At 38.4% G+C, this 12,857-nt stretch overlaps 1 protein-coding gene across 2 annotated transcripts; it reads left to right on the plus strand.

Moving 5' to 3' along the window:
- The first annotated feature begins 5,799 nt into the window (after positions 1 to 5,799).
- Positions 5,800 to 11,764, plus strand: LOC128732751 (uncharacterized). Of its 2 annotated transcripts, none has more exons than XM_053826089.1 (6): positions 5,800 to 5,917; positions 5,980 to 6,088; positions 7,250 to 8,908; positions 8,969 to 9,313; positions 9,373 to 10,229; positions 10,294 to 11,764. In XM_053826089.1, the coding sequence occupies exons 1-6, from the start codon at positions 5,850 to 5,852 to the stop codon at positions 11,651 to 11,653; spliced, it is 4,398 nt and encodes a 1,465-aa protein (XP_053682064.1). In that variant the 5' UTR covers positions 5,800 to 5,849; the 3' UTR covers positions 11,654 to 11,764. The 2 variants fall into 2 exon arrangements, with proteins under 2 accessions (XP_053682064.1, XP_053682065.1); XM_053826090.1 differs by having other exon boundaries at positions 5,833 to 5,936; positions 6,006 to 6,088.
- Positions 11,765 to 12,857: the final 1,093 nt, after the last annotated feature.

Here is a 12,857-nt window from a genome sequence, read left to right on the forward strand (position 1 = left end):
GAAAATCTTCCTTGCAATCAGCAATAATGCATATAATGAATTTATCATACGATATATAATGAAATGAAATTAATATGGATAAATATAAGCTCACCAGCGGTCCTTTGAAGCAGATACAGTTGCATCATTTGAATTTCAATCAGTCCTAGATGTACAACAACCCAACAATACCATGTACATTATTAGAAAGTTTTACGGTCAATGTTTCCATTGTATAGAAGGTGTTTGAAGAGCTACCACGAAACAAATAATTGGAATATATTGTACCTTGCAGCAATTTTACGAGTCCTACGCAAATTCATTTTTTAATAATAATCATCCTGTACTTACTAAATACATTGAAAATATGCTTGTCAAGCAAGGAGGGGTGCAGTGGGGAAGCAATAACAAAAAACTGATGGTTTAAATTGCTAAATTGCAAACATATGAGGAAACGCAGAAAATAACCTAATAATAATTTTCACGTGGGATTCTAAATAGCGCAATTTAATAAGTTGGGGCTTACCTATTAACGGGACCGAGTGGATCAGCCGTCTGTCCAAAACCACAATGTTGATTTCAGGCACCCGGGATCCACGTTGCATCGCACCTCCTAGCTTAGCTACTCAATCTTAAGAAAAGAGCATTCCCAGGTATGACCACGTGGAGGTGCTAGGTAGGAACTTGGGATGGCTACCCAGATAACACAACATCGTAATAGAAAGTTCACATTAATTCGTTTTCATGTCAATTTTATATTGGAATTGTATAATGATCAGAATATGTCAAAACAAACTAAACAATACATTGTTTTGCAGTCGTGCCTGTCCTCATATACAACTCATGACTGTGAATTATAAAGCAGTATAGATGATAGCAATAGTGAGTTATATCTTAATCATATATCCAGGAGTATTAAGTTGCGTGTTATAAAAACCGCTGTATAAAATGCAAGAAAGGATTATAAATAATTGTCAAAATTTTCGCACGTATATAGCCTCCACTTTGGCACTTATATGTTCTTATCTGGCGTGAAATATAATTTTTTCGTTCAGATATGTCGTATTTCTCAGTTGCAATCGATATATACAAACCGGATGGTTTATTGGGTAGAACTGTGTTGGACGCATCTTCATTGCCTTCCCCCTTTCTTACCCTTGCTATGAAAAAGTGCTTATACTCCTTTAATGTCGAATAGGTAACTACTTTTTTTTAGTTTTGTAAATGATAGTCTAGTCTTCTTCAAATTTCTCTACACAGTCGTCCGGCCTCGTTGCGGCGTGACCAAACCACCGAATTTCGCGACTCCTTTTGTTCAAATATACGATAGTTAACGTATGTCTTCCGTAAATAAAGTTACAGTCTCAAGGCCGTAGAGGACTACTGGTATGATTAGCGTTATGTACGTCGTCAGCTTTGTGCGGTGGCGTATGCTCCTTGATCGTAGCTTCTTGCGGAGGAAATGGTAGATTTGACTACTAGCTTGAATACGTCGTTGAATCTCCTTATTCGTATTATTGTCGGCGCTGATCAGAGATCCAAAATATATTGAACTCATCAACCACTTTCAACTCTGCCGTCAATAGCCACCCTCCGTGCGAAGCATACGTTCACAGATACGTTCTCTGTGATACGTTGTTTTTTCTGGAGCCTCTTTCTACCATATAATTAGTTTTAGACGCATTGATTCTTAACCCAATCCTAGCATCCGTTTTTAGTCTGGCGTAGAATATCTTCACCGCCCTAAAGTTTCTAGTAATGGTGTCGAGATCGTCTACGGATGCTACGAGTTGACTACCTTTTACGAAGATCGCTCCTCTCGTTTCAATGCCCGCTCGTCGGATTACATCTTCAATAGCGATGTTGAATAACATACAGGAGAGCTTATCCCCTTGCCGCAAACTTCTGCGCAATTCGAAGCGACTCAAGAGTACCCCCGAAATACACACGTAGCACATCACTCGCCCCAGGATAGCTAATCAGCACCATCAGTTTGTTCGGAAAACCTTTCTCGCTCATTATTCGCCGTAGCTGCTCGCACTCGACTGTATCGCAAGCTGCCCTGAAATCTACGAAAATATGATGCGTGGTGATACTGCTGACATTTCTGGAGGATTTGTCTGAGTGAAAATTTGATCCATAGTAGCACGAGCCGCCATAAACTTCGCCGGCTCCATTATTCTTCAGCTAAAAGCTTTCTCGCCGGATCTCTTCGAGGTCGGGAGCCAACACACTGCTATCGTTTGTAGGTTCTCCTAGGTTAACTTCTGTTCCGTCTTCTTTTATCATATTGCCATTGAGATGCCATCAAAGAACTACTTCCACCTGTCGACCATCTCACGCTCGCTTGTGACCATGTTTCCATACACATCAGTCAGTCTTTAGTCTACTGACACAAAAATTCATTATAATAATTCGTTAGTACATTAGGTGGTCATGAAATTCTGTCAATCGGATTGTAAAATACAAAATATTACCAAAATTGCAGAATAAGTGAAAAAATAGAAATAGGTTTGAATCATCGCTTTAAGATTACTTCAACAGGTGGAGAAAACTAAAATGAAAAATCATTCGATTTTTAATGAAAATGATTTGCATAGAGCTCTTGTCGAAAAATGGTCAGCAATTCCTACAGGGATACTTGAAAAGTTGGATAAATTTATTCCAGATTGAAACAGGTCTTCAAGAATGTAGGTGATTTTAAAATTAAATGCATATTAATGCATGGGATCTTATACATGCGTGATCCGGCGAGCGGTCATCGAAACAAGAGGAACGATCTTCAGCAAGAGTAACCAACTCCTAGCCTTCGCAGAACACTTCGACATCATTACTAGAAATCTTTGGACGGCGGAGGCAAACTTCGCCAAACTAAAAACAGAGGCTAAGGCCCCGTACAGAGTAAACGCGACAGCGACGCGGCGCGACTTCGCTCTCATGTTGCTAAATGCACAGTCCTGCTTCGGGCGAAAAAGGGCTGCGCGTATAACTACAGCAAGAAATGTCGCGTCGCGTCGCATGTCGCTTGCACTCTGGCGGTACCCTAAGAGGAGAGGGTTACAAATCAATGTGTCGAAAACCGAATAAATAGTAGGAAGAGTCTCCAGAGAAAGCAACGTTTGCCTCCCACGGACAGTGACTATTTATAGCGATGATCTGGGAGTAGTTAATGGGTTCGTATATTTGGGATCTCTGGTTACCACCGACAATAATACGAGTAAGGAGATCCAACGACGCATTTAAGCTGGAAATCGAGCCTACTTTTCCTTCTGCTAGACGCTTCGACCTAGGAACATACGCCGCCGCACAAAGCTGACGATGTACAAAACGCTAATCAGACCGGTAGTCCTCTACGGACTTGAGACAGTAACTTTACTTACGGAAGACATGAGTGCACTAGCCGTATTTGAACGAAAGGTTTTGCGGGTTATTTTTGGCGGAGTACAAACGGAAAGCGGAGAGTGGCGGAGGCGTATAAATCACGAGCTACGGGTACTGCTTGGAGAGATTCCCATCGAACACCTGGCGCAAGTTGGGAGACTACGGTGGGCCGGCCACGTCGCCAGGATGCCGAACGACTATGCAGTGAAACCCGTTCTCTTCAAGAACCCCACCGGCACCAGGAATAGAGAGGCCCAACGTGCTAGATGGCTCGACCAGGTTGAAGCCAACTTGTGTGTGTCGAGACGCGCAACGAATTGGTGATAAGTAGCCCAGGACCGAGTACAATGGAGAAGAATTCTTGATACGGCAAGAGCTACCCCGGCTCTCGGTTGCTAAAGTAGTAGCAGTATCTTATAAATGTGATGCATAAAAATTACTCTCAAGTTTTTATTATCTAAAGTTATCTAACTATAGCTTTTTTTCCTAAATTTAAAAAATCAGTTTGGTTTTTCTAAGGGGGGTTAAAACTAGTACATTGCCATTCTTCTCAGAAATTAAAAACTTATTTGTCAAGCTAGCGAAAATTACAAAGCAGAATGGCGCCAGTCAGAACTAAACTTGTAGCGAATTTGATTACTCAATCCGGATTGGAACTGGATGATCTTGAAACAAATAACTTTGTACGAAACTGTTACAAAATTATCCAGAAGATCAAATTTATTATACTGATTCTATGTTGTAAATCCATTATTTAGATATGAAAATGTTGAAAGTGTTTTGAGATATTCGCATTTTTCATTTGCAAAAAAATGTATGATGTTCACAAATTAGATAAAAACTGATAACATCGCGGCCAAAAACCAATAGAAAAAGTATATTGGCATGAAACACATCACATCAAACTGTTTTCGAGATATTTGAAAAATGACTTTTTTTTGAAAATCTGTAAAACAGGAAGTAGCACTACTGCTAGAGGGATTGATCATTGGGCATAAAACTTTGGGAAATTGGCTGCGGGGTCGGAATAATCAATGATGTTATGCCAACTTTGGTTGAAAACGCTGATGGTCGAATCCGTGAATAAGGCCATTGTAAATTATTTTAAAGTTTTTGTCACCCCTCTCTACTTTGAAAGTGGCTTTAAAAAGGATAAGGGGGCGGGGTTTGGTGGAAACAAAAATTTGTTAAACATGAGTCAAAATGCAAAATCATATTCATGTCATTAATAGTTTGAGATTTGAAGTAAATCTCGAAGTAAATATATATCAGAGTGTGCTTGATTTTCATCAAACTGCAAAATATGGTCCTAATCTACAGCCATTTTAATACTAATTTACGTTTTTTCTTTGTACGAAAATATCAAACAATTTTTCGAAATTACTAATAAACAATGTAAATAATTTTTCGATATTTCCATTGAATGAAAATATTGGTATAGAGTTTTCACACAAACATCAGATTCAAAAAATTCTTCAATCCCAGTGCACTAAAATTCTGGAATAAAGTTATCTGGTATGTCTACTTTCATACAAATAATACTTCAAGAGCAACATGAACTTTATTTTGGTTGTTTTGTCCCATTTTTTCGCTGTGCAATGTGACGATGCAATCATCATGCAATGAAGTGAAAAAAAAAAACAATCTCGAATTATAGGGTAAATTCACTGGTAATAACCCCAAAGAATCGGAAAGTTACACATTTACACAACTGTACTTCCACACTTATGTTCCACGGTATTCAATGGATTCAATGGGGTACACCATCTGAATTCGTGGAGATTTACATATGTGAAAGTATACAATATTAGTAACTCTATGTTATGAACCATCTTGTAAATTTCCTGTAGACTTTAAAATATAAAATATATGTTATGTTCGTAAAATTCAACTATTATGGTAAAGAATGATACAATTAATTGCATTTATTGTTAATCACACATCACAGGTAATTACTCAAACTAAAGACTGTCAACTTTATAGACAAGTACCATGATAGAAAGAGGTTCATTACTGGTAAATGTACCCTCGGTTGCTGAAACTCTCAAAATTATAATCTGAATAAAATATTAAAATATATACGTCATTTTTGTTTCGGCGAAGAAAATAATTAAAAGTAATTGAAATTTCGTTTCAAATGAGGACGGCAAAACAAAACATATTCTAAACTCTATCATTGTTTATAATTTTTAGATGTAAACACGAAAAAAAATTATAATAATTTCTTTTTTACGCTCAGATTGCTTATTTTCAGCATTGCAAAATAATTCTGACTGCGATGCCCATCTTCAACGTAAATATCTCGGCCGCTTGTATTTTGACAGCCAAACGTCACAAAGACAGCTGTCAGGTATTCAACAGCGTTGCTCTCTTGCGGTGACATGAAAAACTAAGTATAGACAAATCGGTGTTTGGAATTTCTGCGTACAATCTTGTGCTGATTAATTTTAATTCACATTTTCTAGTAAAAGCAGCTATTTACTTGAATAATGGCAACGCAAAGTGCATTGACAACTTCGAACGTAAATGTTGTAGCTGATAGCGAGCCTGTGCTCCCGTAAGAATACGTTGAAAAAGTTTGTATTGCGTGTCATTCAAAATTCATTTCCTTTTTTTCAGTGATTACTGCCGGTTATGTCTTGCAGAAAATTTGCAAATGGTTGTTCCGAAAGATGGCAAAGCTTACGCTCAACTGGCAACAAAAATCAAAACTTGTTTGGATATATCGGTAAGTAAAATGTCCAGTTTTCAACACGGCTTAATGTTAGTTTACAACTTAAGGCAAAACTAATTGTAGTTAAAACAGGTAGAATAACGCTTTGCGGTGACTGTACGTAATCTATTGGTATCTAGATATGTTCGTTGTATCTAGTCTGTCTAACATTTAGTTTATGTTTGTGATTGCTGTCAGGTGCATTGTCGTGTGTTATTGTTTTCATTTGTGACAAAATTCTTATTTTTCTAAAACGGTGAAGAATGTACCTATTGTGTTCGCTTCTCTTCTTACCTATTTTATCATCAACGGAAATGTACGATTGAACTAAAAATATTGATTTTTATATTAATGTTAAATTCTAAGTAAACCTAATTTTTAAAACGGGTAATTTTTTTAATGTAAACGCAATATTATTTTGAAATAACAATATTTTCAAGTTGTTTTAAAAATATTTTATTTAGCTTTAAAACAACAATTATATTATTTGAAACATTTGTACTGAAATTTTTCTTCTCCGTGTAAGTTTAAAAGAGTACATTAGCTTTTCAAATTGAGTTACATGACTTGATCACGATTTTATAAACAATCAAAATAAAAAGTGTTTATGTGATTCATATCGAATTCTTCTTTTTTACGATGTTTGATTATTCAATACTTTTACATATATGAATATTTTTATTATTAATTATTAAATAATATTAAGCCGATGTAGTAAATTTTAAATTAACATAGCATAGACGACCGTACACATCATAGGTAGTTGAGCACTTAAAGAAGAGCACTTGAAGAGGATGTGCATTTCTCACACAATCTTCATTCATATCTTCATGCTCAAAATGTTTTTTAAAGTTGTATTCATATTTTGGGTTGCACTGTTAAATGCGAGCCAATATCACAGCTTCTCATGTATAGTTCATGAGAAAGCCTTTTAAATGTTATAAGAAAAATTATTTACACCTTTAAGGTACGAGTTGGGCAATGCAAATTATCAGTTGGGCAATGCAAATGTTAAAATTTGTTTTTTTAATCCTGGCGAAAAACCACGCAACTATTACTGAGAGATAGTTGAAATATAAGCGACACCTTTCACATCAATTTGTTTGAATAAACCATTCTTAACATTTATTTATTCGCAATCTAATTCAAATTACACTATCTTAAACCACGTTTCAGATACCTGTCGAGGAGCTAACTAATTCAGTGCTGTGCAAGAAATGCTACGAATGTCTAGAACAGTTTCACCTATTTAAAGCACGCTGCTCACGCCATGCGCAATATTTGGCCATGCGTAAATCATCTCAGCCAGATCGGAAGCAATTACTGCGATACGGCGAAAGTTGGTACTGGTATTCGTGTATGGGGACAAATTTAACCTCTGTCCACTGGGGCTGCAGTGTGGTCTGCTGCCCAGCTTTTATAGTTACTTACCCTTCTGGGAAAGTTTGCACAAAAAATGCCCATCATCTGCATAAGCAGAAAATGGATGAGGTGAGGCAGATTTACTGCAACGGCGAGTTTATTTACGATGGCTTCCGATTTAGTTTTGATGTGATAACGCAAAATAGATCACTACTTTTTAGTTGCAAAAGTTTAAATGACCCCACAAGCAAGTGTAAAGCAATCTTAATTACGAATGATAGAAGTGAAGTACTCTCGATGGGAATACACAAACATGCTAGAGAAACCATCATAGAATCAGCCGTTATTGATGCTGAAACTAACATCAAACGATCTATCATATTAATTCGTGGATCATTGCGCGAAATTGCATTATGTGAAGGATTTTGGTACGAGACCGTATGTCGTCAAAGCAATATTTCCTATTGGAATTGCATACGGAGTAATTGTCTAGGATCGATGACCATGACAAACGGAATTGTCGAATTTAATGGCTCGCACTTCCACAATCCTGTTTGGCTAAAATGGGGTGCATTAGCAAACAAATTCTCCAACGAACCTAAACCCTCAGTGCTGATGAAAGTGATCAATCCGCAGAAAAGAGGAATAGGTGTACAAAAAATAGTACCACCTTCTCCAGTTTCCAAACCGCCAGCACGAATAGTGCAACAACCTATTAAAACGGCACCGCTATTAAGCGAAAAAGATATAAAACTCGAAAAATCCGATAATGTGTTTTCAGATAACACAATACCTGTTGCAGCCGGTCGTCAACCTGTCATTGATCAGTATTCCAACAGCGTGTTTAGTAATCATAATCGATATTCGGAAACTGCTGTTGCACCCCACATCGTTCAACCATCGGCACTGCCAGCAGCGGCATCCACAATACCTTCGCAGCCTACTTTAAACAGGCAGGTTCATACGATCAAACGACCGTCAAACTCCACGGCTACAATTACGAGCCAGGTGGGCAAACCTGGTCCCATAATACGCAGGCCAAATGTTCCTCCAGCTGTGCCTGCTCTGAAAGGTATGCCAAAAATTCTTCACGTCATGTCTTTGAATAAAGATGCCGTTGTGATAGAACAACAAAAACAACAACAGGCACTTTTGGCGCAGACAGAGTTTATCGATGGCCTAACAGATACAATACCTGCTTCACAAGATCCAGTGATAAAACAGGAGATAGAGTTTGATGAAACCGAAGAAGAAGAACCTGAAACTATCACGGACGAGATAATCCCAGCCTCTTCCGGAATAACTAAACGAAACCCAGCAGCCGACCCACTGTTCAGTAATAACATTCCTAATAACGATCTAACGACACAAGATACCGGGTCTTCTTTACACGCAACACCATTCGTCAATACCGTACAACCTGCAGTCGCACTCTCTTCTTCTTCCTACACCACAAATTCCGTAATGGACGATGTAAGAGCTTAAACGCTTTGAGTTAATTCATCTGATATAGTATATACCTTTTTTCTTTAGGATAACTTATATGATCTTCAAGATGACGATGACGTTCCCCCTATCGTTCCTATTGATGTCAGACCGTTTTATAAACCTGTAAAAGCTGCGGAACAGAGACCGCCTACACATGTTTCGCCTACCAGAGGCATTAGCCATAAATTACAACCAAATCCCCCGAGATGTGCAGCCCCAATTGCTAGGTATCAGTGCAGTGGCCCAAGAACTGCCGCGAATGACAATCGTAAAAGTGGATGTACAGTACCAATTGTTAGGTATCACTACAGCGTCTCAAGAACCGCCAAGAATGACAGTGAAGGATCATCTTCTTTTGAATCCCAAAAACGGTTTTCTGATGGCGTAGAGGTAATAAAATAAATATTCGTTTTATGACCTCATTTTTGACTCTCTATCGTTTTATTTAGTTACACGGTACAATCGTTAAAAGAATTAAATACTCTAAAATTGTTCCCGAAGAAAATGCTGACCTCCTAACAGAAGACCCAATCGCTGTACCGACGGAACCGCACGAGTTGATTGAAACCGACAACGAAGAAAGAGAAGAAGGAAACACATCGGGAAACGAACCTGCACAAATTTCGCCCAGTGTATCGCCTGTTCAAAATTCTCATGACGGTGAAAGTAATCAGTGTCCAGGATCTAGCGAAACCGATTCGGCCACCGACGTTGGTTCGGTAGATATTTCTAACCATAGCAAGCAGCCATCACCCGTAGTTTCAAACACGGAATCACCATCTGAGCCATCTGATAAAAGAATTCCACCACGGGACTCTTCAGTACGTGTCGTCGATAAAAACCAGCCTACTAAAACAGTACAGCTGGTGAAATTGCAAAAATCCGAACAAATGCTCAATTACGAGGGGCATCTTTACAAAATTAAATGGTGCCATGAAAATTACAATTACTGGGAGTGCATGTTGCGAGCGCAAGTGCATTGTACAGCACTTCTGGAAACCAAAGGAAACGATCAGAGTACTTGGATTAAGTACGGGATGCATAATCATAAAGTACCCAAACCCATTGCTAATGAAGAAAGTGTTGGAAGATATCAAATGCTTAGCTCGACCATAGTCGCTAACGTAAAACTCAAGCAGAAGCAAACGATACCCATCGAAGATATCAATTCACAGGAAGGTCAGATGATGTTTTTAAATAAACGAAAAATGTTCGGCTTTCAAATAGAGCTCCACAAGACAAAGGCCAGGCTTCTCTTTGCTAACTATACATACGAAGTTATTAAGCAAACCTATCCGGGTTTCAGGTGAATAATTTTCCCTTAGCTTAGTTTGTACGAAGTTTAATATTTTTGTTTCATTTATTTTTAGATGGAAATGCATAAACTGCGAATGTTTACTTGATACTGACGAAATGTTCAGTATTGCTAAACAGCCTGGTGCAGCACATAATCACGGTCCGGTGATGCCCGTGATTGACTTACTACTCGGTGATGCCGACAGAAAGAAAGAAAAAACAAAATCTTGTGCAAATGATACCTCCGCTTCACCACAGTCAAGTGTGACCGATACTGACAAAAACTGTAGACGATTAGACAAACCAGCTCGTTCAGACGTCGAGTCGAAAGCAAATAATGATCAAAAAATCAACGAAGATGATGACGATGGAATTGAAGATATGTTCCCTAAAGCAATAGAAACGGGGGAAGCAACGCAGCTAAATCAACCAGATGAATTGTCCGATGATGATGAGATAGTTTTGGACCCGTTGAGTGGTGAGTTCTGTCGTAAATCGGATATACAACGTCGAGAAAATAGAGCACTCCTGCTAGGCAGTAATGAGGAAGATGATGACGAAGAAGTACTAGATCCGTTGACTGGTCAATTTAGACGAAAGGGTGATATCGCTGAGCCTACATTCCCTGACATCGAACCCGGCATAGACGAAAGTACACAGCAATCCAAACCACAGGAGGACCTGCCGATAGAAGATTTTGAAGAGCTGCTAGAGGGCATCGTTAACGAGGATGCAGGTGTTAAAAAGTCAAAGAAAATAAATCCTAAATCCTTGGCTGCATTAAAACACGAAATAACTTTCTACCAGCGATTACAAAAACCAAACCAAGATAGAAATTTTGAGGTTTTACCACAAGACGATGACACGTGTTGGATTCGCTTCAATCAGTTTGTTTATGAACTGGATAAGATAGATGAGTCGTTTTCGACTTGGAAATGCTATTTATCACGACAGTATGCTTGTCGGGGGAAAATTAACCTTGATGCGGATTGTACTACGGTAACTGCGACCAAACTGAACCACTGCCATTTGGCATCTGATATGTTTTTGGCACGCTCACAACAAGAAGAAGGTCAGATACTAGACTCCGTTTCAAAAACGAATCGACAGTACACGTTTTACAAGCGACCAAAAAACGTTTTTCTTCTGAAATTGGACGATGGATATTTTTACAGTTGTTTGACGATTTCGAAAACCGATGTCAGTTGCTGGCGATGCGCGCAAAGGCAAACCTACGGTTGCAAGGCAATTATAACGATGGAAGGCAACTTCCGTTCGATGGTCAGAAATCGGTTTACTCACAGCCATGATCAACCTGCCGGCGAACCAAACGAATCAAAGAAGCCTCGAATGCTTGAAGAGTCGGAAAATACTAAAAATATAGCTAAAGATAAAGACGCCGATAAGAAGAGCAGAAAACGACAAACACTTTAAATTGTCTCGAGTATTCACGGTCTTTGGTTATTATAATATTATTCCTAATTTCAGAATAATGTGTTCTTCAGTAAGAAGTTTTTATTCATGAATAAACGAAGTTTTACCTCATCATGCTTATTAGATTTCACTGAGTGTTTATTTAAATTTATATATAAACTAGCTGACCCGACAAACTTCGTATTGCCACAAATTAACCTGTGTTGTACATAAATCATGAATCTCGGATGATCTTTGTCACAATCTCGAGTTTTGCAAGCCCCCCAGTGGGCGGCGCTTCCGACGGCGGGTCACCGGCAACACTCGCGACCGTCTCGTCCTGAATGATCTAGTGTTACTATAGATAGTTTTTGTGGTCTTGTATTGACTAATGTTTTATGGAAGACTCTAGAATTTCTCGAGTTCGATTAGTTTTTGAGTTTCGCAAAAATTTCTGTTTTATTTTTGAATGAGAGTCCATATCCCCCTACCACAGAGGTGAGAGGTCTCTAACTATCGTAAAATAAATTCAAGACTCCAAAATCTCCCACATGCCAAATTTGGTTCCATTTGCTTGATTAGTTCTCAAGTTATAAGGAAATTTGAATTTCATTTGTATGGGAGCTCCTCTCTTAAAAGGGGAAGGGGTCGTAATTCACCATAGAAAAAATTTCTGCCATCTAAAACTCCCACATGCCAAATTTGGTTCCATTTGATTGATTAGTTCTCGAGATAAGAGGAAATTTGCATTTCATTTGTATGGAAGCCCACCCTCTTAAAGGGGAGATGGGCCATAACACGCTTTCTAAAGAAGAGAGGGGTCTCAATTCACCATAGAAAAAAATCTTGCGTCCAAAGCCACTTACATGTCAACTTTGGTTCCATTTGCTTGATTAGTTCTCGAGTTATGAGGAAATTTGTTTTTCATTTGTTTAGGAGCCCCTCCCCTCTCTTAAAGTGGGGAAATCCATAGAAAATATACCATAGAAAATATGCTTGCCTACAAAAACACCCACATGATAAATTTCGTTCCATTTGCTTGATTAGTTCTAGAGTTATGAGGAAATTTGTATTTCGTTTGTATGAGAGCCCCCCCTCTTAAAAAGGTAAGGGGTCCTAATTCATCATAGAAAAAATGGTTGCCTCCAAAAACACCCACATGCCAAATATGGTTCCATTTGCTTGATTAGTTCTCGAATTATGAGGAAATTTGTATTTCATTTGT

This window comes from Sabethes cyaneus, chromosome 1 (assembly GCF_943734655.1).
Source record: "Sabethes cyaneus chromosome 1, idSabCyanKW18_F2, whole genome shotgun sequence".
Lineage (NCBI taxonomy): Eukaryota > Metazoa > Arthropoda > Insecta > Diptera > Culicidae > Sabethes > Sabethes cyaneus.

Bases quoted from the DNA above. Each gene is read 5' to 3' on its own strand.
- LOC128732751 (XM_053826089.1), top strand. From the start codon at position 5,850: ATGGCAACGCAAAGTGCATTGACAACTTCGAACGTAAATGTTGTAGCT. The intron at 8,909-8,968 runs GTAAGAGCTTAA...TTTTTTCTTTAG, and splicing joins CAAATTCCGTAATGGACGAT to GATAACTTATATGATCTTCA. The intron at 9,314-9,372 runs GTAATAAAATAA...CGTTTTATTTAG, and splicing joins GGTTTTCTGATGGCGTAGAG to TTACACGGTACAATCGTTAA.